This window comes from Osmerus mordax, chromosome 18, assembly GCF_038355195.1.
Source record: "Osmerus mordax isolate fOsmMor3 chromosome 18, fOsmMor3.pri, whole genome shotgun sequence".
In the NCBI taxonomy this organism is placed as follows: domain Eukaryota; kingdom Metazoa; phylum Chordata; class Actinopteri; order Osmeriformes; family Osmeridae; genus Osmerus; species Osmerus mordax.
This window is the reverse complement of record NC_090067.1, coordinates 10,094,656-10,122,054: the sequence shown is the minus strand read 5'-3', so window position 1 is coordinate 10,122,054 and position 27,399 is coordinate 10,094,656. Positions and strand designations below refer to the sequence as shown.

Here is a 27,399-nt window from a genome sequence, read left to right as displayed (position 1 = left end):
ATCATAAAACAAAGAGACACTTCTATTTCTGTCAGTCACACAGAGGTCACATTTTTGTCGCTAAGGATGGTAGACACTCCAATAACACAGCAAGGCACACCCTCACCACTGTTATAGATATTGTTTCATGTCAACCTTTATATTGTAGGAAGCCGCGTAGGCAATATGAATGGTCTGAATCCTGTCAAGACAGGTGAGAATGATAGCAGGGTTCCTATAGTTCAGTAAAAAAAAAAACCTTCCTTCCTTTGAGAATTTCTTAATAGTTCATAGCCTTATGTTACTATTCAACAGCAGCTGTTCATGTTCTGGACCTTTGCAATGAGAACTCTATTATTTTAGTACGTTCATTTTAACAGGCTGACTTGGCAGACATGGTCACAGAGAGAAGGGAGCAGACACAGTGTGCCAAGCAAGGCTAACATAGCCATGGTTAGGTGTCAAAGGTTAAATATGCGGAGGTTAAAGTAAGGCACAAAAGTCAACAACACATTTAGTTTGGAGGTTAATAGTTGCACCCAATGAACACTACACACACGTGCCAAATACAAGAAATGTACACCCAAATCTATTTTAACCTCTGAATTGCATTTTGTATGTTTTATTTACAATACATACAAATATTATTGTAAATGTGACACTATTCATACGATTTTAAGTATTGCCAACCAATTTCTACCCCTAGATAAAGACAAATGCCAAAACAACGGCTTCTACTGTTTGGATTATGAAGCGGGTTAGCTGGCTTAGGAACGAAGGAGAGATAGGGAGAGAGAGAGAGAGAAGGAGAGATGGAGAGAGAGAGAGAGAGAGAGAGAGAGAGAGAAGGAGAGATGGAGAGAGAGAATGGATAGCTAGCAGTTTCCCCGTAACCCTACTCCCTCTGTTCCTCTCCCAAGCCGCCATACTCGGGCCCAGCTAACAGTGCTATGCCTGTAGAGGGGACACCACAGTGATGGATGGGGTGTTTGGGGGCACAGGGGACCATAGGAGAGGGTCAGGGGAGGGACTATGCCAGCTATGTACCCCTCTGGGGATATTAATACACGCCTCCGGGCTGACATTGTCTCTGGGAATAGACTAAAGAGATGAGGGAAAGGGAGAAGAAGCTTTGGTTGTCAAAGATGGTTGCCAGGTTGTGGCGAGATGGAACAAGAGATTGAGATGGGAACAAAAGAGAGAGTGAGGAGTGTGGTGTAGGGGAGCTACAGCAAGGACAGACAGAGCAAGGTAAAGAGATGGTAGCCCACAATGAAAAGCGGAGGGGGGTACTGTGTTCTATGTGGGTGTCCCAAAATATTCAAAATATGTGGTAGATGGTTTAGGGTTTAATACATTTGAGCTATTGTTTCAGATCAGTCTCCCTGCTGACGTGAGAGGTTTGGAATGAGTTGTGCATTAGGGATAGGAGACAGATAAGTCCACTCAAAAGGTCAGACTGGAAACGCATGGGCCCCAGGAAAGAGTTCAGAAGGAACAATTCAAACGTTATCTTATAAAGAAGGTCAGCTGACCAATATAGCCTTTCTTGTCATCAAAGGTTAGTCTGACAATTATTACCAGTTCTACAAAATAGCAAACGGACAGAAAGTATGGACAGATTGTAGACAGGAAAACATGTCAATGTCATATTGGATGTCACAATCTATGTGTCATAGCTTTGTATAGAAATTGCATGCAGTACAGTTATCCTTCCAAACACAGTATTTTGCACTTTTCATCCGGATTTATAAACAATAAAGTAAAATATGGCACTGTCAGAGTTACAGACAACAGAAATTACAATGACACAGAAATAAGTAGGCCTAATTCCTGTCTGAAAGGAACAATAGTCAAGTATGAGGGTTTTCTGGTTGTCCGTTGTGTGAACATAGTCCCAAAAGTGGCTTTACTAAGAAAAATGAAGGCTTTTTTAAAAGTGTGTTAACCTTGAATTCTGTATTCCTTATGGGGATCACAAAGTGCGAAGGAAGTCGAAGAGGCTTACATTCCTGAACATTCACCTCAATACACTGTCTTTGTTGTCCATTTTAGTCCGCAAGCAGAAAATACAGTACAACTTTATTTAAGTGTAAGACTTACCAATTGGATAACATTCCATTTGAAAGAACTCCTAAGATTACTGCAAGCCACACACGACTCTTACAAGAATTCTCATGACAGAAAAAGCAATAAATGAATATAGTTATTTTAACATAAGTGAAACTTATTGTAAACCAGAGATCCAATTTCATTAGTGCACCTACAGTTTTTCTTATTTATCTTCCTATTCAGCCTTTCTTGATAAGATGTTACAATTGGATTACTTGCTTAAATAGAGTAATAAATAAGTAGAAAGCATAAGCATCATAAACAGTGTTGACAATCATAATTACTAAAATGTAAAGGATTCAAGTGGTGAAAGACATGTATCCATTACAGTGTCTGTGAGTCCATGTGTGTATGTACTGGGTCCCTTTATACAATGACTTTCATACATCATATTATGGAAATATTTACCAGGCAACCAAACATAAAAACAAAATGCCCATAATACTGCAAGTCTTTCCCAAACCGATCAGGATTGAACGTCCAGACAGGGCTATTAAATGTATAGTCCATATCTTGCATATCCTTCTTTGGAAAACCATCTTTGCTTGACTCCTCCCCCTTCTGTTAGAAACACCACTTTGGTTGGTCCTCATTAGTCCACTGATGATTCCAAAATGAAGCCACATAAATCCAGATCATCCAAAACGCGAAACACAAAATAATGTCATACATATTGCCACAGGTTGTGTACTCTATAAAGCTAAGCCATGGAAAAAAAACTATATAGAATATTTTACTTCCTTTTTTAGTTAAAAGAGGAAGACTATTTCACAACTAATTTTCTTCGGCCCATTGTAGGAAGTCGGTTTTCAGTGACAATGGGTCCAAATATTTTGAAGGCCATGTTTGAATAGCGGTCATTAGCAATGTGACACGTTAGGATCTCGTGGGTCTGTTCCTGCTTCGCTCTCTTCTGGAATGTCCTGGAGATCTGAAAGAAAAGTCAAATGGTTAAACAACTTCCACTCTGTCATACCTTTGTTATATCAATGCCTTGTATAGGTCACAGTAGTACAACCATACAGGGACAGCAGCACTGTGTTTTTCTACATTATATTTGAACAGGATACAGATAGAGAGATGGGGAGAGCAACAGAAAGACAGAGATAGAGACAGAAAAGCTTTATCCTCCCACACGCGTACAGTACAGTAACAGAGAGAGCATTAAATAGAGGTAAGGTTCAGTGTGTACACACACATACACACACTGCACTGTGTGTGTGTTTGAAGAAAGTTATGTATTTGTGTTAATCGATGTATTATATAAGTGTGTGTGTGTGTGTGTGTGGGCCTGCATTAGCATTACGGAGGGCAAAGTTGAATCCCATCTTTTCCGAAGTGCATTTCTGACTAATAATACCACAGTGTGGATGTCGCTTCTTGAAAAACGCATCGTCTGATATTTTCAGTTACGTTCAACGGAATGTCTCGGACACAGGGAATTATATGAGAGAGTTTATTGAGAGAGTTTAACTCTTAGCTACGTCCAGTCATGTTTCGCTCATCTACAGTAGGAAGTTGTATCTCTGACCTCGGGGGCTCTCGGAGCGCGGTGACACTTTTTCATCCTCCTCGTCTGACGTCACGTCCACTTCCACATCGCTGCAGTCCTGCAGGCCGTCTGACTGGTCGACGGATTCCTGGCCAGCCAATGCAGCGTCGCCGCTGGGGGCTGTCTCACTCCCTCTGCGTGGAGTTGGTGTCTAGAACCAATGGCAGATATGAAATGGAAGATTACAAGTTTAAGATAGTCGAGTAAGTCCCTCCCACCTCCCACCAAAAAGTAAATGACTGTGCAATGGAATGAAAACAGACACATTAGTTCAGCAACCTTCTCTGAGCTTCCGGGACCTTCCGCAGATGCGACGGGGGTGCTGTTGGCCTTCATGTCGCGGACCTGCCTCTCCAGCTGGACGCGGGCCTTCTCACTGTCCTTCAGCCGGCCCTCGGCCCCTCTCAGCCTGCCCAGCTCCTCCTGGAGCAGGCTGTGCTGTCTCTGCAGCAGGGTCAGCTCCCCGATGGCTGCCCCCGTGCTGGCCTCAGCCATGCCTGCGTCCCGGGACAGGGAGCGCCACACCCTGCCCGCGGGGGCTGCCGCCTCGGGCCGCTCCAGGATGGAGTCCTGCTTTATCACAGCAGCCTGGGAGAAGCACATGTTTCGTGTAAATAGAGAGTGTGTAGAACTAGCCCGATGCTTCTGCTGAAAGAAATAAACCAGTTCTTAACCATGAAAGTGAAACAGGCAAAGGCCTGTTAGTGGGATCAGCGCAACTTTGGTCAAATATGACATATGGCCAAGTTAACAGAGTATAGCCATGTATAGTTGTACACATAACGATAAAGATGAAAAGTAACCTGACCTGGAGAGCGTGAAGATGGGCACTAAGATTAACCAGCCTCTGACATACTTCCTGCAAGACACACATACATCCTGTTTAAACAGTTGATATCTAGTTGAAACACAAAGATCAAGCTGCTTAGCTGTGGTTAATGTCTCACCTCATTGGGCGGCTTTTCTCCTGTTTGATTCCCATTGCGATCCTGTGATAGTTAAACACAAATTAACAAGGATCTGTGAATTACTTCCATCGACTCACAATCAGTGGAAATCGCTTTTAATCATCCCAAAATATCCAATGACTTACACACTGATTTGTTCAAGAATGAATCAATTTCAATGTGAAATGGTTTATCATATTATGACCACAGGTCCACCTCTGCTGACCGATGGACAGCTAAAGAACCTGACCTTTGGTGCTGGGGCCTCGTTGGCTCCATTGATGACCATCTCCTGACCATCTGAGATCAAACAAACAAGCAAACCTGATCATCTACTGCACTCTCCATACGCACTGTATGTATATCTAACGTTATGTAAATGTAACCAACATGACCATCCAGTCCGTCAATATCCTTACATGTGTATATAGTGGGACAGCTGGTACTACTTATCAAGGTAAAACATGTAGTACAATATGTGCCGAGCATAATCACCTGCAACTCACTAGCGACGAAGGGACTTACTTATCACTAGCGCCCCCGTGTGGTTCTGCTGTCTGGTGAATGTGCAGGGGAGAGGGATCTCAAAGTTTGAGCCCAGCAGGATCTCACTCAGCCTGTCCACTGACAAACACAAACACATGTAGCATCATCAGTATGGTACAAGTATAATAAGAGAGAGACCCAATGTATCATCAAATGAAAAAAAATGTAATTTAGGACTCCATGACAATGAAATTAGGATGTGATGAATTCATATGACTGATAGTTGAATTATTGGCTTGTCTAGAAATAGCTTGGTGTATAGAGGCAACTGAGATCCCAGCTACCTAAAGGGCATACCACAAATGATATCCATCTGGCAGCCATCTTGTGCCAGCACATTGCACAGGGCTTCAGTAGCATAGTGACAAAGACATTCTGCCAGCTTATGGTTACATAAAGTGCGTGGCCAATAAAATAGCAATGTGACACTCAATCTTTCAAGTAAAAGGTTATAGCAGTAGTCATTAGTTGATAAATAGTTACACTCATCTCTCTTTCTAGTGATATCTGTCTGTCATCACTTCTCTTGGAAACCCCCCACCCCTCCCTTTATCTGTAGCATTATACACGTAGCCTGCTTCTCTCTCTCTAATTGATGTCTTTCTCCTCCCCTCCCACTAGCGCACCCTCTGCGATGGCGTCCATGAGTAGTTTCTCTCCCTGGGGGGCTTGGGGCGTGTCGGCCCGGAACAGGTTGCGGGAGTTGGGGGGCAGTGTGACCTCTTGACCCCCCGTGACCTCGGCCAGGTCAGAGAAAAGGGTGACCCTCTCCTGGAGAAGTTCCAACACCTCTCGGTCCTTCTGCTGGATGTCAGCTGGGAGGAGGAGAAACATCAACAGAGGGCTACATTCAAATGTATGGGTCAGTAACTGTGGTTCCTTACCAATGGATTGACTCCATTGTGGAAAGGTGTAATGCCGTCGAGGTATATCTTAATCATGCATAGAACTTTTGACGTAAAACCGTCACTTTTTGATTCAAGATGAAATATGTAAAATGGAGAAATCCACGATGGAAAAAGAGAGAGAAAGTGAGAGTCGAGGGGTGAGAAGGAGAGAGACAGAGAGGGAAACGGAGAGGGAAAGAGAAGGGTGAGAGGGAGAGAGGGAGATAGAGATAGATAGAGAGAGAGAGAGAGAGAGAGAGAGAGAGGGATAGAGATAGAGATGATGGATATCCAGTATAGATGCCTTCCTCCACCGTGTAGGAGGGTGGATTCACACTTGTCCTCCTACACACTGACAGAGAACTACATGCTGTACTGCGGGCACTGCTAGGAGAGATAGAAACAGCAAAGGAGAGAGGTAGAGGAAGGAGAGCCCTGGCTGAGGAACTGGCTGATATATCCATCACGTCACCTCACTTTTCCCAACTGGGCTTATAGCAATTCCTATGTCCTACAATGTTTTGACTAAACGTATTGCCGTGTAGTTACATTGTAGTTAACATAACCTGAGTGATCCTTTGCCATGTTAGCATCATGTGGCAGCATGTGTGATGTTTGAGTGCCGACCTTTCAGTCTTCTCAGAAGGGCCTTGTCCTCAGTCTCTATGAGAGGAAACTCCTCTCGAGATGGACAACTGTAGGGACAACGACATACTGTGAGCTGGTGCGTTTGTGTGTGCGTATACAAGTGTGTTTGTGTAACTGGGTGTGTGGGTTACGCACCTCCTAACTGTCTGCTGAATGACGCGTATCCAGGTGTTTTTGTCCTCTTTCGAAGCTGCGTGAACCTCATACATCTCTGGAGGGGAGGAGTCGCTGATGAGGAAAAGACCTCGCTCCTGATTGGCTATGTCCCTCAGTATTAGGTTCTGCAGAGACAAGACTGGAGGCTTATCCTAGAGAGAGAGAGAGAGAGAGAGAGAGAGAGAGAGGGGGGGGGGAGTGAGAGAGAAAGGGGAATACAAAGTGAGAATAAAATAGCATAGATCACATAAATTATGTTTGATAAACTATCAATAAGATCAATGAGTGATGAATGCATGTGTATACCAGAGATGGGAAAATGTATCGCTGGTCTTTCTCCTGCAGGAAAACGAGGATGTCTGTCATCAGAAGGACCTGCACATCTATGACCAAACACACAAATGCCACCATCCTTACATGTGTTAACAGTTTTACAGCTGCTGCAATACTATCCAATGTGAAAGATTGACCCAAACATTGAGCATCAACTCATGAACTAGGTCTAGAACTGTCAGGAGACAAATCCCTAAATCATCTCTCTCCAGAAAACACACACACAAACACAGGCACACACACACACAGGCACAAACACACACACAGGCACACACACAGGCACACACAGCACTTACCTTTGAGCCTGGAGCCAGGGTTTTTCCAGAGCAGCGTGCCCTCGTGGATGAGCCTTCTCCTGAGCAGTTCGCCTCCTCGGAACAGCTGCCCATCTCTCACCTTGGCTTCGGCTCGTGGGTCTAACCGAGCCTGGATCTCCTGCAGCCTCTGGGTCCGCTCCAGCTCCAGAACCTGGCCCACGCCACAGGGACAGCGTGTATGTGTTTGTGTCTCAAGGGTCCCCACACTAACCCTCTCTCTTATAGGTTGGCCTGCGGCGAGCATACGCATGCTAGCAGGGTCTTACGTAGCTACCTGTTGGTCGATCGAGCTGAGCAGTTCTTTGACCGCAACCAGAGTCTGGACAAACGACTGAGCTTCCTCTTCGTTGTCTGGTGGAGGAAGAGAGGATGTGTGAGAAGTGGCCCTGCGTCGAGGGGTGAAACAACCCCACAGGTTGTCTGGCTCACCTTTGGTGTTGTCGAGGATACGCTGGAATAGGACCGGGTACTTGGTGATGCGCTGGGTGACCAACAGGATGCACTCCTGGATACCATGGCGACGCAGCAGCTGACCTCTACTCACCCGCTGACCAGGATGAGAAAGAAAGAGAGAGAGAACAAGAGAGTGTGTTGGAAACACACAGAAGGAAAGAGAGATTTGCTCATAGGGTTCACTGTCAAGCTACAAATTCAATTCAGTTCTAAATTCAGAATATAGATTTGAAAAAATTCAAATACACTACAAATACACTACAATTATCAAGTCTAGATGGTTGGCTGGATGTCAGCAGTTCAAGGCTAGGTTGCTAGAGTCCGTGTTTATATAACTCTTGCTCTTAAATATTCAGGGAACTAGCAAGTATGTGTGCTCACCCGTATGAAGTACTGGAACCTCTTGTCTCTGGCCAGCAGCTCCTTGTACAGTTTTACAGCCTTCAGGTGTCGACTGCAAAACTCGGCGTAAGTCTTCCTCATCTCATCAGCATACTGGCCTGAGAACTGGAACACACACACACACAGTCATTAACCGCTGACAACAGCGGTCTTCAGCCGCAACAACTGTGTGTGCAGCGTTTTATTCTGCACCGCTTCCACAAACAGAAACTCAGGGTTTCAGGGAATCCTGAGTCTCAGGGAAACTCTAGAATCTTTCAAGTGGGCGGAGCGGCGTCACGCGTGTGCAGCACATGTCCAGTGCACGTGTACAGTGCGCGCGTGTCCCGTGCGTTACCTGCTCCAGCAGCACGTCGCCCAGCTGGTGCATGGTGAAGTTGTACGAGGAGCCCGGCTCTAGGCTGTGGTTGCGCCGGGTCAGGAGCTGCGCCAGGAAGCGCCCGTGTAGCGCCATCAGGCGGTCCAGGCAGGGGAAGATGGCGTGCACCACGCCCGGCTCCAGCTGCACCTCCTCCAGCATGCCCTGGCGGAACACCCGCTCCATGATGCGCAGCGTGCGCACGTGGTGCAGTTCCGTCTGGATCAGCTCTGGGGGGGGGGGGGGGGGGGGGGGGGTCAAACTTTTACACGTGCGTTTTGGTGAAGAGATGTTCAGGAACCCAGGCGACGGACGCCCGGCCACGCGTGAAGCCAAATCGAAGAACCGTTCCAAAGGCGGGAAGTACAATTGTCGGGGGGGGCGTTCTCACCGTAGATGACGTCCTGCCTCTTGATGACGTCTTTACGATGCGTCTGGAGGTAGGCGGAGTCCACCGCCATGCTCCAGGAGTCGGCCTCAAAGTCCCGCCCCTCTATCTCCATCTCCTCCAGCATCGAGGCGTAGTAGACTTCTCCTGAAGGCAGACGTCCACGTTACATCCACCTCTCATCCATCCAAACGTTTGGATCAGCAAGAGACGACAACATTGATCAAATCACAAATACAAACAGCCGTCCGAAACAAAGGGCTTGGTGGGTTTCCAGACAGACTTGTTTGTCTGTCAGGAGACCTGGCTGGTGTTGAACAGAGCTCAGTCTCACCCTCGTCGTTGAGAGACTCCATGGACATGGCTCTGTTCTTGAAGTTGAGGGAGTCTGTGGACTGGGACAGGATCCTGCGCAGGCCCAGGGGAGAGTCATCATTCAGGCTCCTATACAGAGGCATGGACCAGGACACACACACACACAGGCAGCAAGACACAGAGATATACATTCACATGCAAGCACACATATATAGAAGCATACAAACACACACATCAACACGTACAAACACACACACATACATGACATGCATGTGTAAATAACATCCATCCAAACAAAAGGATTCACCCAAAGACATTGAGTGTACATTTATACACATGTACAAACACACCCACAACAAACACACAAATACAGATATAAATCCAAGCATACCAAGAACATTCATAGAGGGAGCAGAAACCCAAGCAGACACAAACACAAACACACATAAAAGACACAACACAAAACACAATTACAATGGCACAAATGTACAATACATACCAATCAATGACCACTGTGAATTACACTATTCATGCTTGTGTCCTGACACACAAACGCACACACACAAAGATGAGTCGTCATGCATGGGTTAAAATGTGTCTGTCAACATCACACCTCTCTCATGTTGGCTTTGTTTTCTATTTCTATTTGTGGTCTATTGTTATTATCATTATCTTAATTATAATTCTTTTGAAAGGGTGTTAGGCTAAAACCGTAAAACCTTTAAACTTTAGGTTATTTATGGACTAAGCCCAAAGGGTACTCATAAAATCACACACACCACCAACATTTTGACCAAACAATTTGGTTCCAACAATATATGTTCTTTCTCCAGTGTAGCAATCCCACCTATCCTTAGCAGGGGATCTCCAAAACTCCACCCGGTTCTAGAGCACAGGATATGTGGGTGGAGTCAGAACTCACCCTGCAATATTATTGGTGGAGACACTCTTGGAGAGGGAGAGGCCGGAGCGTCCACGACGGGAGCCCAGCAGGGATTGGCGGAGGCTGTCTGAGTGGTAGATGGCCGAGCTGGGCCGCTCCCGCATCAGGGGGGCTGGGGAGGTGGTGAGGCAGGGGGGTGAGGCACAGGGGTGAGGCAGGGGGGTGAGGTACGGGGGTGAGGCAGGGGGGTGAGGCACGGGGGTGAGGCAGGGGGGTGAGGCAGGGGGTGAGGCAGGGGGGTGAGGCACGGGGGTGAGGCACGGGGGTGAGGCAGGGGGTGAGGCAGGGGGTGAGGCAGGGGGGTGAGGCACGGGGGTGAGGCAGGGGGGTGAGGCACGGGGGTGAGGCGAAGGAAGAGGAGGAGCAGTTTGATATCAATGACTCAACATGTATTTGCCATTCCATCAAACATGTCGTGTATGTGTGGGCCACTCGTTGGTGCGTTTAGACTCACTTTTGGTGCGAAGAGTAACGTTGGAGGAGTTGTTCCTCATGAGAGCCATCTTTTGTTGCTGTGGATATGAGGAGAGTTTAGCTACATGTGCTAGCTAGCTACAATGCATCTTGCAGACTATACCATACGGTCAACATGAGTAAGCAAAACATAGCAAAGCTTAACCAAGTTTAACAACACAGATTTAAATAAAAATGTCCATTGTTGTATGTACCCAGTGAACACAGTGAATATTTAGTATGAATAGATGTGTTTGTCAAACACACCATATTGTGTAAAGGGATCTTACCCTCTGTTTCATCTTGGCACAGTTAGGCAGTGTGTCTCTACAGCGGTTATGGATGGTAACGTTGCAGGCTGTAAGTATTGGACAACAAATGAGTGACTTTATTTCTCAAAGTTTTCTTTTCTGTGCTCTTTTTTTTTAACCTCCTCTCTTTCGTCCAACTTCCTTTTCTGTCTCATCTCCTCCTGGCTGCTGCTTCCATTGTTTCAAATCAGTTTCACTTCCTGTGCAGGGTTCTAGGTCAGGAAGTCAGACTCAGAACTAAGGGAGGTAGAGACCTCGTTACTCCAACACACATTTCCTTTGAAAAAAAACCCATAGAGGTGTTCCATTGAAGTATGTGGATTTAGTGCTGTCAAATGGATGGGATTAGAGAGGAGAGCAAAACTCAATACTACAATCATATCTTGGGTAACAAACGGCAACCAAAGTACAATTCCAATCCAGTCGTACTGTAGCTAGAGTGGTATTAGAAGAGATGGCAGAGGTAATACATACTGGGACAGCTCAGGGCCTCCTTGGCGGTGATGCTCTTGTTGCAGGCTGAGCAGAGCGTGGTACCAGAGATGGTGAGGGAGGTGAAGAGGTGGCCGTTGCTGTAGCGAGCCTCCCTCTCCCGAGCCTCTTTCTCTCGCTCCCTCATGCGCTCCTTCTCCTTGTTCTGAAGAAGACACCAAACACAGCACAGAGGCTCCCTCATAAACAACAGTGATCTGATTGGTCGATCTCATATACTGAAAAACAATGGGTGGAAGAGAAATTCTGCTGTAACCTGTGAAGTAGAAGAAGAGCCGGTGAACACGTGTGTCTTGCATGGAATGTTGAGTTTCATATCATGTTGACTTTTCGCACAGGAAACACAACACACAGTGCAGACTTCCTCTTTTTAAGGCTATGGAGGGTGGGGTTAAGCGTGTATAAGGTAACAGCTACAGATAGAAAGAACAGGGTATGTAAAGAAACACCTCTTCCACAATGTTTAATTGAGAACAGAGAGAGGCAGGGGCAGAGAAAGAGCTCTGAAATGCTCTGTTTTCAAAAGACACAATTGCTAAACAGTTTCAATTCAACTGATTTCTGTTTTCACCCTCTTTCTTCACCTCCTACTATTATTTCTGTCCCTTCTGCCCATCGGTTACTTCGTGCAGTGAGAAGGGTAGATTTGAGAGGAAGAGTAGAGGCTCCATGTGATCCTCACATGCACATAGTTATGAAACAGGAAGGTTGATAAACATCGACCACAGGGTCAAGCAAAACAGCAAAAAAACCAAAGGATCTAGAAATTTCACCCATACTTAGTTGGATCCTCTAATGATGTAAGGCAAATTTTGTAAAGTAGGCCGACAAAAAAGGCAGCAGGCCCTGTTTTTAGTATAAATCTGTCAATGTGCTATAAGCTAGAATTAGCTTTGGTCTGAGAGTGGGTACACTTAGGATGGAGGGTGGTACATTTAGTCATTTAGCAGACGCTCTTATCCAGAGCAGGGTGGTAGGGAGATAAAGATGTCTATAGATTTGTACTACATTCAGTGTTTCTAGAGGTACTGACATTTACACTGTCGTTAAAACATCAGAGGTGTTAGCAGCAGGAGCACGTACATATGTTCTGAGAGGAAATCCCTTCCCTAACTCACTAATGACTAACGAACATACAAACACAGGTCTGTATATATATACAGTGTATACACACCTTGTTGACCTGTCTATAGAGAGGGAGAGAGAGTGGGAGAAAGAGAGAGGAGATGTGTGTGTTCCAGTTTGGAAGTAAACTCTACCGCTGTGTGGATTGAGGTGGCCCTGTAGCCTGGTTTCTGTTCTCTGGAGGTACACTGGGCAGAGTGGAGCCTGGGGTGGATTTAAGTTTAGTCTCCCTGACCGACATAACACACAGTAGGACGCGAGGCTGACAGAATCTGGACCCTGAGAACGATAAGAAGATCCAGTCTTTTTACCACACTCTGCAAGTTAAGGTCACTGTACTGGAATGTTCTGGAGGTTCATAGAGCACAAACTGAAAGTAGATCCATTGAGGTGTATGGTCACAGACAGATCTCAGCCCTTACTGATCATTACTCATCATTGCTCACTGTCTGATGTCATATCCTGCACCTCTCTCCACTTCCTCTTGTTTTTGCCCTCCCATCTCGAGCAGTCCTTTGCCCTCAGTCCTCTTCTTCCAAAACACATTCACGCCTACAAACATTCTCCTACACACTTTCCCCAGTGTACTATAGATTGCACTATTCAGTCTCTCCCTCCCACCTTGCCCTCAGAGGAAACTAGTTTGTGTAACCAGGTTCGAACATTATGTGCAGAGGTTGTGCACATGCAGCCCTGTTATACAGGAAATTAAGATTATTAGTCAACCTCTGGTAAAGGGAATCGTCTTCTTCACAAATCACCCCAATGTAAACTCAGGATAATGACTGTGTATGACCAATGTACTGCAGTAAGTGTGGTGAATTTCATATCATAAAATGTAAAACTCTATTCGCTTGCATGTCAAGACTCAATGAGAAAGAAATGTCTTGTCTACAGAATATCAGGGCCCCCCTCTAAATCAATGAGTCATTTGACCCTGGTAAGCGCTGTTCATACCTTCTGTGTAAACTACAGTGAGTGGATGCTGGGTGTAATATTTGACTGGGCTTACTGTATGAAACTGGAAAGCCAAGGTTTTCTCAGTTATCCACTGTGCTGGAGAAAGCAGATAATATCACACCGACAGAGTGGCATTTCTATGGCAACCGTTGCTATAGTCACACACACACACACACACTTGCTTCACTCACCTCAATAAAGAACTTGCATGAATCCAGATACCTTACACACACACGCACGCACCGTGTCCTTTTTCAAAGGCCTACATACTGACATAAACTTAGCATGTAAAAAAGGCACATGAAGCCTATGCTAACTGCTCAAACACACACACACACACACACACACACACACACACACACACACACACACACACACACACACACACACACACACACACACACACACACACACAGGGAACACACTCTGATATACTCTTGCTAGAGCATCTCAATAAAATGAGACACCCACACATGCCTAGACCAGTGCTGTCCAGGAGGGCAGGAACATTACTCATGTCTACTAATCCGTTGCAGCTAAGACACAGCATGACAGAGACAGGGAACATTGGGCGGATCCAGTAGATGAACTAAGTACTACTGTTTAATTTTCATTATCTTGTCTTCTGATACTGTACACTTTTCTTTGTGAATACAATGCAGCATCCCATCGTGTTGTGAATCCAATGTCATGCGTGATGAATAATGTGTTACATGTCAAATGGATCAGGTTAAAGTGTTTCCTATGCGGATGCCCTCATGAGCGCGAGCACACCGGTATCTTTGACCATGTGGTTCAGTGCACGCTCCATCCTTCTCTCTCTCTCTCTCTCTCTCTCTCTCTCTCTCTCTCTCTCTCTCTCTCTCTCTCTCTCTCTCTCTCTCTCTCTCTCTCTCTCTCTCTCTCTCTCTCTCTCTCTCTCTCTCTCTCTCTCTCTCTCTCTCTCTCTCTCTCTCTCTCTCTCTCTCTCTCACACACACACACACACACACACACACACACACACACACACACACACACACACACACACACACACACACACACACACACACACACACACACACACACTTACAGGCACATAGGCCGTTACAGACACAAATATACAGTATATATTTGTGCAGTCTTATTATTGTGACCGTAATAAGTGGACCGAAAAGAAAGTGACAAACCAGCTGTACCGGGGATGGCCAACAATGCCGAGTGCGTCTGTTCCTCTTGCCAAGTTACTGCACTCTTGTTGCGCAAACTTCCTTAAACCAGCAGCTTCAGCTACAGCTGCATTTTGATAGTTCATAAACGGAATACTTATCCTGATTCAGCCTGTATACCGTTTTTAACTATATACAAAATGGTATATTATTGTAATAATAAGCTATTGTAAAACACAATTACCAACCAATTAATCCAATAATTTTGTCAAACTCACCCGCAAACTGATTTCCCTCATCCTTTCCTGTCGAATTTTCGATAAATCTGCGACTCTGGACATGTTGAAATCCAGATCCGTTAAAATAAGATAAATCTTTGAGGCGTATTTCTTCTGGCTGTAACGCGGGGCTTTTTATCTGCTTTTGGTGCGGTACTAGTTATCAATCGCAAAGAACGGTTGTAGCCTACTCTTAACTGAAAGAAACACGGTAGAGCAGTTAGGTATCCCCTGCCTAAGGTTCGCCGTTGCTGGTGCTTTATCGGTGGCTTTCTCATACAGGAAATTAGGATGTGTTCTTTTTTTCCACACTAGATATCGTGAGCGCAGCATCCAAAACCGCGCCTACTGGAGGAGGTCTGGTTTCAAAACCAACCCTTAAAGCATAACCGCAGCAGCATCTCCCTGTAACTGGAATGACACATGCTCGTAACTTTTTTTATTTAACCTTAGAAGTCAGGCATGAGTCTCTTTTAAAAGTTAGTGTTATATACACAACTGTGTCAAATGCACAGTAGGATATGCCTCTAAAATAGTTGATTCCTAAAGTTGTTAAAACTACTGGATGAACAACTAGATGAATTACAATCAAAACACTGGCATATTCAAAGTGTGCGGAAACCAGATGCATTGGAAACCCACAGGTTTACTACAGTAGCAACCACTTCCATCAAGTCTTATACTGTACATGAGTGAAGTTCTGGGTGGGTGGGGTTGGTGTCCATGACAACATTGCCTCAACAACATCTGGTGCCAGCTTGCTCTGCCAGATCAGCACTCTGGCTGTGTCTGGTTGGTGGGAGTTATATTAATTAATAATATAAATAGTTTGTTACAGTCTCAAAGTGAGCTGGAGTTAGAGAGACAGTATGCACAGAGAATTACAGAAATATGAAATATAGTTTACATGAACTTCTTTATCTTGATTTTCTTCAGTGGCTCTTAGATTTAACACATGGTCATTTTGCTTTGGTTCTATTAGAGAATGCAATAATGGGGATTCGAACTTATATTTGTTGTTTTGTGGTTCACACATACCTTTTTTTGAGAAGAAGTGTTTCTCACTTTGACACAGTGACCTTGAAATATTTACTTTATGAACCATTTTCCTGTATCGCCACATCATCTTCTCTTTCTGTCTCTCCCTCTCTCTCAGCTCTCTCCATCTCTCTCTCTTGACTAGTGATAAATATAACCATCTATTAGAAGGATCGAAGTTAAAGAGGACAGATTGTTCTGTGGGCGGACATCCACACAGCAGTTTCTGTACTCTCCCTCACCCACTCCCTCTCCCCCACTCTCTCTATCCCCCACTCTCTCTCTCTCTCTCTGTCTCTCTGTCTCTCTCTCTGTCTCTCTTTCCCCCCACTTTGTCTCTCTCCCCCACTCCTCTCTCTCTCCCTCACGCCTCTCTCTCTTGCTCTCTCTCTCTTTCCCTCCACTCTCTCTCTCTCTCTGTCTCTCTCTCCCCCACTCCTCTCTCCCTCACTCCTCTCTCTCTCTCTGCAGTACCTCTACCCCTGTCAAATTTCTCTGTTTCTCCAACAAACAACCAGTCTTGTGTTTTAGAGTTACAGAAAACAACATCATCCAACAAAGGGCTCTTTGGTCAAAGAATGTTTAAGGTTTTTATCATTTGTGACCAAAATTGTGTGTATGTGTGTGTGTGAAGTTCATCCTTTGAGTTTACTCAGTCATGACCTTATGTTATCTGAAGCTTCGAGGGCATGAGTACATGAATATACCATTCATGTCTTTTTGTCAGGGGATGGATATGGTCAGTGACAGCCAACTGGACTGTGTATTGATACTAGGCTGAAATCTGGCTCCCCTTCTAGGTGGTAGTAACCCACTACAGTAGGATGGAGTTGTCCCAAGATTCAAATCATTCACGGAATCACTGTCCGCTATCTGGCCCTACCTCTATATGTACCACATGCTTATGCTGGTGTTGCATAAGGCTTTATCTCAGTGAGTCAGTGTGGGAGTGAAGGGTCTTTTTGACATTCAAGGGCGTGCTAATCGGCACTAGCAACAGACACACACACACACACACACACAAACTCTTGTGGATTGACAGAGTGGCAGTGTGACATGTGGCAGAGCGGCCCCACTATCAGGCCTTTCCTTGACAGCAAACTGTTGGATTTGGCCAGTGCCAGATCGGCGCGTTGCCGTGGGTTACCGCTCCGCTGCAGAGCTGTGCCACTTAGGGAGAGTGTGTGTGTGTGTGTGTATTAAAGTGTATCTGCAATACTAGCATGGACAGAGCAGAAAGTATGTGTGTATATAACTGTAGAGACAGGGGTATAGTATGGTGGGGATGTTGTAGGGTGAGTTGTGTAAATCAGGTTCTGTCTGTATGTTTGTGTGTACACAAGTGTCCCTGTGTGTACTGGCTGTCTGTGTGTGTATGTGCTTACACGAGTGAACTCCTGTCACTAAGTGTATTTTGGGTCTATAATGTGTAGGTGTCTCAGAGCTCCACAGCTTGCGCTCCAGTGAGATAATGACCAGGTGCTGGGAGCCTTCACCCACAAACCTTGTCACTCAGCTCCAGCAATGCACACTGGGTGTCTGGGCCAAAATAACAGCACAGGTACCAGGGCTGTGTGTGTGAAAAGGGGGGGGGGAGAGATGGGAGAGGGAACAGACAGGAGATCTAGTCAGGGCTACAGGATGCACTGGCTAATTAAAAAAAACGTGTATTCCGACACAAGCCTACTCGTATAGGCACAGGAAGAGAGGGACAGACACGATGGGGCTCATTCACCTACAGTATCAAACACGCCCACTCTTCCACCTCAAAAACACTACCAGCACAACCAGGTTGGTAGGCTGAACACTGATACTACACGTAGGCATAGACAATGAAGTTCCACACACCGCACATGCAATAACCAACCATGAAGTAGGTGTCACTAATTGGTCCAATCCACATCTAAAGAAAAAGAATGTTCCAGACTCATAATAACAAACACTAAACCCCAATAAACTACTGAGGCTTGCAGACCCCCAGAGTGTGGAGTGCTTTCAATGCTCTTTAGAAGGTACCTTTACACTAGAGGAGGTGTGATGAAGGTGTCAGATGGCTGAGCGGTGAGGGAATCGGGCTAGTAATCCGAAGGTTGCCAGTTCGATTCCCGGTCATGCCAACTGACGTTGTGTCCTTGGGCAAGGCACTTCACCCTACTTGCCTCGGGGGAATGTCCCTGTACTTACTGTAAGTCGCTCTGGATAAGAGCGTCTGCTAAATGACTAAATGTAAATGTAAAATGTCAGAGACCTGAAAAGCCAGGATTACTGGACTGGAGAGTACATTTAACCTTCATGTTGTCACTGGCGTGGGTAGCTGGTTTTGTCGCAAAATTTGTTTTGTGCTGTTTTTTTCTCTCCGTCTATAACATAGGCAAAATGCGTTTTAAGTATTTAGTAATCTGTCACATCAGTATGACAGCCTGTTGGTGTGACCCATAGTGAAGTGGACCTTGTGGAATATCATGGGTGACAATACACACACACACACGCATGCACATACACAAACACACCACATTCACAGCAGTTTTCTTGTGCCTGGAGGACTGTTTTATCACAAGCTTATGATGTCATCTGTCAGCACTCAACTGATCCAGCCTGAGGACAGCTTCCTGTTAACAACCAGTCAGTTCAAAGGAGAGACCAGCTAATACACCACCAGCCTGCAGAGAACTAACACGCTATTACTCGCTAGAAAATAAAAACAAACATACAGCATACTTCAAATCTTGTTAGAACTACCAATTGGTAAAATATACCCTATTAACTACAAACTACTAAGTTTTGTGCAGAACAAAACTCTGTGAGTGTGTGTGTGTGTGCATGTATGTGTGATGCACAGGATGTTTTAGGCCCAGGAAAAAAGGACAAATGATTGAGTCACCCTCACAGTAGCTTCTTGGCTTAGGCTGTCCCATTTTTGTATAATCTGAGTTATGTGACTCAGGACGTTTCTACTGAATCACACAACAGTGAGTCAGCACGTAGCATGGCGCTGACCCACGAAACTAATGACGACAGTGGTACGAACACCGTTCCAGATGTACTGCGTCAGAGCGAGGGAACTGAGGGGGAGCTGGCAGTGACATGGCACGGCACAGTTAAAGACGGCCCTCTGCTGGGGGTCAGCAATGCTTTCCTTAATAGCGCCTAATAGGCAGTTGTGCAAAATCTGCTATCATGTTCCGGTATCAGACTGCGCATTGACAGAGGCCGGGTTCAACTTGGAACATGTTCAGAATGGAACATAGTTCGACTGATTAAAGAGGACATAGCATCGCGGAAAACTGACAACCCTCACTGGCTCCAGTGGAAGTCAGAGAGCAGAAAAGACATCAAAGTGGATGGATAAAAGTAACAAAGAAATCAATAAAGATAGTCTGTACTGTACCTTGCGATTGCCCGCCATCTTGCGTAAGAAACTGAGAGTCCGTTCCAGAGGGCTGCCAGTCCTCTCCTCCTTGTCCTCCCCTCTCTCGATCTCCGTCCAGCTTCCCTCCTTCTCCCAGTGCAGGAGCCCCAGGTCACTACCCACACTGAGGACGAGGAGGGGACACGGGATGAGACACCAAGGAGGGAGCGGATGAGGGACAGAAAGACTCAGAGAGGAGGAAGACAGTGAACGAAGTGGAGGGAAGACATATTCCAGAATCATTCTGTACATCATCCCCACTTCATGGGACATGAACAATACTGGTAGGGACATGAAACTCAATTCAAGCATGGGGGCTCCCTCCTGTACAGAATGTGATCCCGAATGGAGTCTGCTGTGCGTGTCGGAGAAACAGAACCGAAATGGAGACGGCTGTTTGCAAAGGAAGCAGTCGGGAAACAATGAGACTTACCTCTGCGTGGATCCTCCGAGTTGGTAGTGTGGTAAAGTCTCTGGAAGAAAAAAGAAAACACAAATTGGAACACATTAACACCCAGCACTCGTTGGAACTCACGCAAGAGCTGTAGCTGTGATAGCTAACTACAAACTCAGCAGAACAAGGCTAGCTCAAAACAGAAAGACATTTCTTAACTAAACGACACAAAACACAGGGAACTATTCTGGACTTCACCTGATGCTCATTCAGTAGCTGCAGTGCAATCTTCCAAGAAAAAGAAAACTTGCCAAGTGCACAGACTGATGTTGTTTGACGTAAAGAGGAAAATAGTTTAGAAGGATGGAGTATTATATAGTTACAGAGAAATTACATTAAGTATTAAAAGGACTTGATCATACACAGATCCTCCTAAAGATGTGTAATTTGGAAGATTCAGAGTGAAAGAGATTGGAGTGAAAGAGGGCAGATAGATGGTGGGAAAGCAGACAAATGTAGGCTGCTTGGCTGTGTAACTGTGCTGCTGGCTAACGACAAGTCCAGAGCCACTGCAGAACAAACACAGGAAGAGAGCTTCCGCATTGCTGCGCGCACACACACACACACACACACACACAGACAGACAGACACGCACACACACAACCATGCAAACATTCAAAAACATACACACAGTGAGATGCAGGCATAAACAAACTAACATGCTGACAGGGACACATACGCACACACACCCACACACACACACACCCACACACACACACACACACACACACACACACACACACACACACACACACACACACATACAAGAAACACACTGGCTTCTGTTTAATTACAAATGTTATTCATACTATATTCTCTCTCTCTCCCTCACGCACACACAAACACACACATAGACACACAAAAAGACAATGGCATGGCCATTGACTGAAAATAAACAATGTCCACCAATAGCAAAAACACAAGTCTGAAGAAAGAAAGTGTCGAAATCACAGAGGATGCGCTTGAGAGTTTGAGAAATAGTTCAAGGAATCTAGATCAGGATCAAGAAGTCGGGGTCGATTTCCATTTCAACGGTCAATTAAAAAACATCAGGTACACACACACACACACTACTCTAAACTCCAATCCTCAACCCTTTAGAAAGGTAAGTAGAACTGATCCCGATCCTGACCCAGAGTTCAGTGTTGTGGTGGGTTACCATAGCAGTTGGAGCGTGGCCGGGGGGCAGAACTATTGAGGGTGGAGCGACGCTCCACACTGAGGCTGGGCGCTGAGGCACTGCAGCCCTGCAGCTGGTTCGCCTGCTCCTGGAACACAACAGAAGACTATTTGAACTTTGCCAATACGTCTAAAAGTCCAAATAAAGTCCATCGACTATGAATGTATTGTTCCTGTCCGATACGTGCATTATCATTCATGACAGATCATGGCAAGGAGAATGATGAACAGCTCACAGATCCAATTGCGACAGCTCACCTCCAGTAGAGAGTAGTGCTGTGGGTCAAAGCCCACCTCCTCCTCTGTGAGCGAGGACAGGGAGCCTTCCTGGGTGATGGGGGTCCTACGGGGGTCCCGCATTCGCCGGGTCCCCAGGACGGAACCCAGAACCTTCTCCATCTCCCCAGGCTCCAGGTTCTCCAGACTCACACTGGGGGAAAGAAGGAGAGAGAGAGAGAGAGAGAGAGAGAGAGAGAGAGAGAGAGAGAGAGAGAGAGAGAGAGAGAGAGAGAGAGAGAGAGAGAGAGAGAGAGAGAGAGAGAGAGAGGGAGGGAGATGGAAAGGGGTGTTAGATATGAGTATAAGAAATACACCACGCGGTGAATTTGACAAAAAGGGTGTCCCACTCACTAATTCCAAGTGGATTGAAGGTAAGAGGTTGTTTCCATAATCCCTGTTTTGTAACTTGCGCCTCTGATCAAGGCGATGGAGATTGACAAATGCTATCTCAAACTCTTGTATAACGTGTCCCTAACTCTTCCTCTCTTGACTGGATCTTGTGCTGTGCGTGTGAGAGACAGGGTGCAGGAAGGACAGTGACGTCCCCAGGGATGGCAGGACCAGGACAATGAGCACTTTCAGGACAGTGTGTGTGCATGTGTGTGGCTGTACCAGTACAAGTGTGCACGTGCTAATCTGTATGTGTCAATCTGAACACAGTGTGGACACAAGGTGCTCCACTCTCACTTTCTGTGTCCATGCCTTTCTGTAAGTGATGCAGCAGGCTTCAACTGGTTTAAGAATTGAAAACTCAAAATTGTATGTGGTTTAAGAAATAGATCCCAATAAGTATGTTTAAGTATAATTGTTTTGTTTTTCTAATTGCCACCTCTTGCTTACCCTCAGGCTTCTATCTATGATGTGTGTGTGTGAGTGTATGTGTGTGGGTGGGTGGGTGTGTAGGGGTGGGTGGGTGTGTAGGGGTGGGTGGGTGTGTAGGGGTGGGTGTGTGCATGGCGCCCCCTGCCTGCGGATGTCGTTCTGCGGGTCGGCCTTCTGCTGCATCACCACCACTGCCCCGGGCTCCCAGCTGTGTCTCCTCCAGGGGTCCAGGTGGGTCAGGTGCCGTGTGGCCGGGGAGCGCAGGGTCACCCCACCCTCCACTGGACCTGGGCATGGTGGGGAGGGGCAGGGGGCCACGGGGGGTGGCGTGGCACACTGAGAGCCAGGAGGGATGGCGGAGGAAGGAGCTGTGCTCGGCATCTGGAGAGAGAGAGAGATAGAGAGATGGAGAGAGAGAGAGAGAGAGAGAGAGAGAGAGAGAGAGAGAGAGAGAGAGAGAGAGAGAGAGAGAGAATAGAAGAGAGAGGTCAGATGGACACGCATGCTTGAACTGACTAGGAAAGTAGTGGGAAGCAAAAAAGAGTAGTGGTATTTCAATGTACAAATTGCTGCATTATTTACATGCTCACAATCATGACCTTAGTGCAGTGCAAACATGTACAGTAGCAACTTACCCTGTGATTCAGATAAGAGCGTTTCTCAAGGACCCATACTCCAAATGAGGCTTTACTGCTCTCCCTACTGGCAGAAGAGTGTCATCACAGTTTCTAAATTCCTCCACAACAGGTGCTTTGAATAAAAAGAAAATGACAGACAAAACATGTATGGCAAAATTATTGTAACTATTTAAGTACTTCATGAGTACATTAGAACATGAGTAGGTCATCACATTGCACCATCCAAGTGATGCTTCTTCTTGCATGCTACACAGAGGTGGAGCGACCTTTACATCCCAACTGTCATTCCAGAGAGCTCTCAAGACGCCCCTCTTCAAGTTTCAATTTGACTAAATACTTTTACTTGGCCTATGGACAACCAAAGTAGCACTTAGCAGCATATTTCCTTTTTTGATACTTGTGAAAATCAACTGTACCTTCCATTTGCACTATTTGCACGTTGCATTGGATTACGCATCTAAGCATTTAGCGTCTGCTTAATGAATAAAATGTCAAAGATTTTACACCGGAAACCAATGTGACTTGTCCACATCCAGGTAAATGACATGGTCTAATATACAGCTTCAGCTGTAGACAGCTGTCACTTTGATTAAACCACAGATTTACCACAATGGGCAGAAATGACACATGTTAATAATTGATTGACTACAAGACAGTAAAGTAATAGAGAGACTGCATTGTCTGCTGAATAACCACTTCCCCATCATGACAATGTGGATGACTAACTACACAGAAAGTCAATACACCGAAGGACAAGTACTATACGAGGTTCTCCTCCTATAACTTCACATCCTTGAGTGACTCATACATTCAAATATGGGGTTGTTCTAATAGGCCTATATCAAGGGTGTGGTTGCATTGTGTAAATGCAGGATGTATCAAATGTTACGTTTTACAAATTGTTAATGGAATGTACAGCCACCAAATTCCCCTCACCGGTGATGTACAACACAACACAGTAAATGTAAGGTGGATATGTGTGTATAGGTAAATGTACAGCTTGTTCTATCAGTGAGAGTTTGCGTCCGTGTGGCAGTCTGTGTACAGTGTGGCCTATATGAGTCTGAGTGAGTGTGCATACAGCATTATATGTATTTAATTGAGTCAGAAAGTAAACCCTCTTCTCACGGTTGGGTGTGTGAAGACAGCATGGAGCACAGCCACACGTGCATAGCTGTTTGGCTATCTGGACGGCTCCTTGGATAAGCACCGGTTTGCACCATACAATCACGCAATGGGCAAACATCTCTCAGATAAGAAAGAAAGATTTGCTGCAGAAGGTACCACACCCTATTAAGCACACCCGGGATGAGAGGGAGGACAACGCATGACTCACTGTTATGAACATTGCTGCTCCAACCCTGTTTTGACCAAGAAAGCTTTGGCATTCTGTTACTAACCTGTCGCTCTATAAGTAAACCACCTGTGAAAAGGAATTCCACATAATCCTACCCTACATTTACTACATTTAAAATGTTAGATAAATCAGTACTAATCAAGAACGTTTCATACACACTACTTTAAAATGATGTTATCCTCCAAAATAGTATTCCGTTGTGTTTTTCTCCCCCTCTGCTCTTTACCGCAGGTATTTTTCTTACCTAAAATGTTTTTCTAAATGTTCCCTCCACTCAGTTCAAGTCATGATGAAGTAAAGGTTGTTGTATATTGTCATGTGGTTCTTTTGAAGTTATGTGTGGGCTATTTCCGTATTTCAGCACTGGGCCTAGAAAATAACTGTGTAGTAACGTGATGGCTTTTAAGATTAAGATTTCATCAAAGCAATACCCAATTATCTGACAGAATATGTGCTCATGGAGCAACCATTAATTACTGTGTGTGTGTGTGTGTGTGCATGTATGTGTGCAAGACACAGTAGTGAGATAAGTCTCCATGGTACCAGAGTCATCCCAATATGAACACACAAGTTGAATCCTGTCTTGTATGCCATCTATCTAAATCCTCCTTTTCTTCTACCCATTTCTTAACATAGTTTCGTTCTAGGTGCCAATGTGGTTGTTATCTATTTACAGCTAAAGTAACAAGCAAAACTTAGTCCACAAGTACTGTGACCCCTGTATTGTAAAAATGACAAATGTACTTCTAGGGCAACAACAACACATAATCCAATGGTTAAAAAAGGGATAGAAGACTGCTATTTCCTCATGTAGTTCTTAGAAATAGTTAATTAGTTCTTAGAAATAGTTACACTTTTGTACTTTTACTTAATTTAAGATCTGTATATGTTTAGTGTTTTGCACCTCCCTGCCACAGTAAATTCCGTGTTTGTATAACATACATGGCGAATAAACCGAATTCTGATTCTGATGTGCATACTAGGTTAAGTTTAAGGTCCTACTTAGACAGAAGCATCTGACATCCGCAACTAGCACTAGCTGCGTCTGACATCTACTTGTTGCTTTGCAACTGTCAATCCTACTCTTTAAGTAAATAATCACTATCAGTTAGCTACCCCCTCCCCAAGAATTTACTAATCAACTATCAATCAACGTTACTATCACTTATGTCACAGTGCCAGCATACTGCTACTAATCAAAAACTTTTCAAGCAAAAGGTGGTATATTGATCATGTTAAAAGGTGAAGCAGAAACATACCTCTCAGTTTCTTCACCTCTTTCCTTCCTGTCTTTGTCCTCTCTCTGTCCCTCTGCCTTCCTGTACCTTCACTGCATCCCCCGTCTACTGTTACTCGCCCTCAGTCCCTCACCCCAAACACACCCTTCCCCCCTCTCTCTTTTGTCTTTCTTTCTTTTTTCCTTTTCTTATTCAAGTGGGTGAGGTGAATGAAGGCACCAGTTCCTCTGTTCAGTGTTTCTTCATGGGGCATTTGAGTACAGTGAACTTTTCAGCTGAATCCATGAGATATGCTGTTGAAGAATGTGGAAGAGACGTGTTGCTGGTATTAAGTTACAGACAGTCGCTCCTCAGTGTACAACAAGGACTAGGGATAACTTCCTGTGTCACTCATAACATTGTGATCCCTTGCTTAAAATCCACTATTGACAAAGAAGTAGCACTCTCTCTAAAATACATCTCTCTCTTTCTCTCTCTAGCACACACTATACACCCTGCCTCTGACTTTCCCTTAAAACCTTCATCTTCCTCCTCACTCCTCTCACTAGTCATTGTTTAGATGCTCTGACCCCATTTGCTGTAGAAAACACTACAAAGTAAGAGCCAGTACAATGAAAACAGTTTAGTGTCACATAACTTGTGCTTGTAAGGGACATCCTCCAACACTCAAACATGGGCCATTCACATATATCCCCAAGTGTTATTACTGTCAGATCACACAGGTCACACAAAGCCACCCAGTCTTATCTTTCCCTAACCCTTATCTTTGACATTTTAAACATTCTCGTAAAGGCTTTCTACTTTACTGTTCAGCAATATTCTTCTGATCTTAGCAAGTATGCCAACTCAATTTCTCAATAGTACATTTTGATTTCCTATGCAACAGCTTCACATATTTCATTATTGATAACATATGCCTACAGTAGTCTACTGAACCGCAGGCCGAACGAAATGTAAGCTTCATTAGCATTTTTTTGTGTGTTTACTCTCTGGTGCTGTGTGATCTCGGAAGGCACTCATTATAATGCCAGGTAGTACAAAACTCATTGCTGGAGCCACACAACTAAACATATCTTGTGTAGAAAATACGCTTATCGTAAATCCTAAATATTGCGTTGTGCTAAAGTGTCTGTTACATGGGCTTTGAACTAACTTTCATTTCAGGTTAAACAGTTCAGTGGGAAAGTACGTATAAAAACAAAACAATAACATTTAGCCTCACCTGTCTTTCAAGGGATTTGATGAAAGCTGAACTTGAGGTGATTGTAGTCAGAAAAAGAACCCTCAATGCAGAAGTCCACGCGAGCTCTGAAAAGCTTAAGTTTAGCCTATATTATCTTTAAAGTAAAAATATACTCTTAATTAAAATGCTGATAGATTAAAGGTAACATATTATACTTTACAATGTCGCTGCCATTTTAGTCGTCACTTATTATGAAACGATGTCATCACTCGTCACTCCTACTGACTGACCGGTGTTCTCATTTTCTGCTACACATCGAATTGTAATACCAGGGTTTACTGCGCCTGCGCACAACAAGGTTTTTGGGTCAGCAATCAGGTTTTTGCGCGATGGTTGAAAAATCTGATAAGGTAGCAAAATAAATGTGTCTAACCCCGGAATTTTGGTTGGATTTGTTATCGATGCTGTGAGACCCAAGTTAGTTGGTCTCTTAGGCACTAGTACTGTACAGTCAAAGACGTCAGCACTGAGTGGATAAATGGACATAAAGGTGCACATCCAGTGGCGCCTTAATGCACGGGCTTACCTGGGCTTAAGCCCGGGGCCTCGACCAATCAGGGGCCTCTTAATAATAATACAAAATAATAATGATGATAAACGTCCGTATTCGCGGTGTCATTACTCTGCTCTACAGTGGCA

The 27,399-nt window shown here is 45.0% G+C and overlaps 1 protein-coding gene across 3 annotated transcripts; it reads right to left on the bottom strand.

The window, feature by feature from the left end:
- Window positions 1-584: 584 nt before the first annotated feature.
- On the bottom strand, window positions 585-26,799 carry arhgef2a (Rho guanine nucleotide exchange factor (GEF) 2a). 3 transcript variants are annotated; one of them, XM_067255674.1, is made up of 29 exons: window positions 26,740-26,799; window positions 22,920-23,034; window positions 22,430-22,665; window positions 21,442-21,613; window positions 21,164-21,272; window positions 19,984-20,023; window positions 19,530-19,674; window positions 11,575-11,737; window positions 11,080-11,147; window positions 10,791-10,848; window positions 10,316-10,448; window positions 9,413-9,522; window positions 9,082-9,225; window positions 8,670-8,920; window positions 8,312-8,437; window positions 7,907-8,024; window positions 7,752-7,828; window positions 7,457-7,628; window positions 7,134-7,210; window positions 6,807-6,979; window positions 6,651-6,718; window positions 5,763-5,951; window positions 5,116-5,214; window positions 4,841-4,890; window positions 4,591-4,632; window positions 4,452-4,502; window positions 3,923-4,231; window positions 3,623-3,794; window positions 585-3,022 (listed from the first exon to the last, which is right to left on the bottom strand). In XM_067255674.1, the coding sequence occupies exons 3-29, from the start codon at window positions 22,663-22,665 to the stop codon at window positions 2,952-2,954; spliced, it is 3,423 nt and encodes a 1,140-aa protein (XP_067111775.1). In that variant the 5' UTR covers window positions 22,920-23,034; window positions 26,740-26,799; the 3' UTR covers window positions 585-2,951. The 3 variants fall into 3 exon arrangements, with proteins under 3 accessions (XP_067111775.1, XP_067111773.1, XP_067111774.1); XM_067255672.1 differs by lacking the exons at window positions 22,430-22,665; window positions 22,920-23,034; window positions 26,740-26,799 and having other exon boundaries at window positions 21,442-21,547; XM_067255673.1 differs by lacking the exons at window positions 19,530-19,674; window positions 19,984-20,023; window positions 21,164-21,272; ... (2 more) ...; window positions 22,920-23,034; window positions 26,740-26,799 and adding an exon at window positions 15,104-15,220.
- Window positions 26,800-27,399: the final 600 nt, after the last annotated feature.

What these genes read in the sequence shown, in the direction of transcription:
- arhgef2a (XM_067255674.1), bottom strand. Translation starts at nt 22,665, where the DNA reads ATGCCGAGCACAGCTCCTTCCTCCGCCATCCCTCCTGGCTCTCAGTGT. An exon ending in GCGACGTGCTGCTGGAGCAG is followed by an intron (nt 8,438 to 8,669) that starts GTAACGCACGGG and finishes TGTGTGTTCCAG; the next exon opens with TTCTCAGGCCAGTATGCTGA. An exon ending in GTCCCGGAAGCTCAGAGAAG is followed by an intron (nt 3,795 to 3,922) that starts GTTGCTGAACTA and finishes CATTGGTTCTAG; the next exon opens with ACACCAACTCCACGCAGAGG.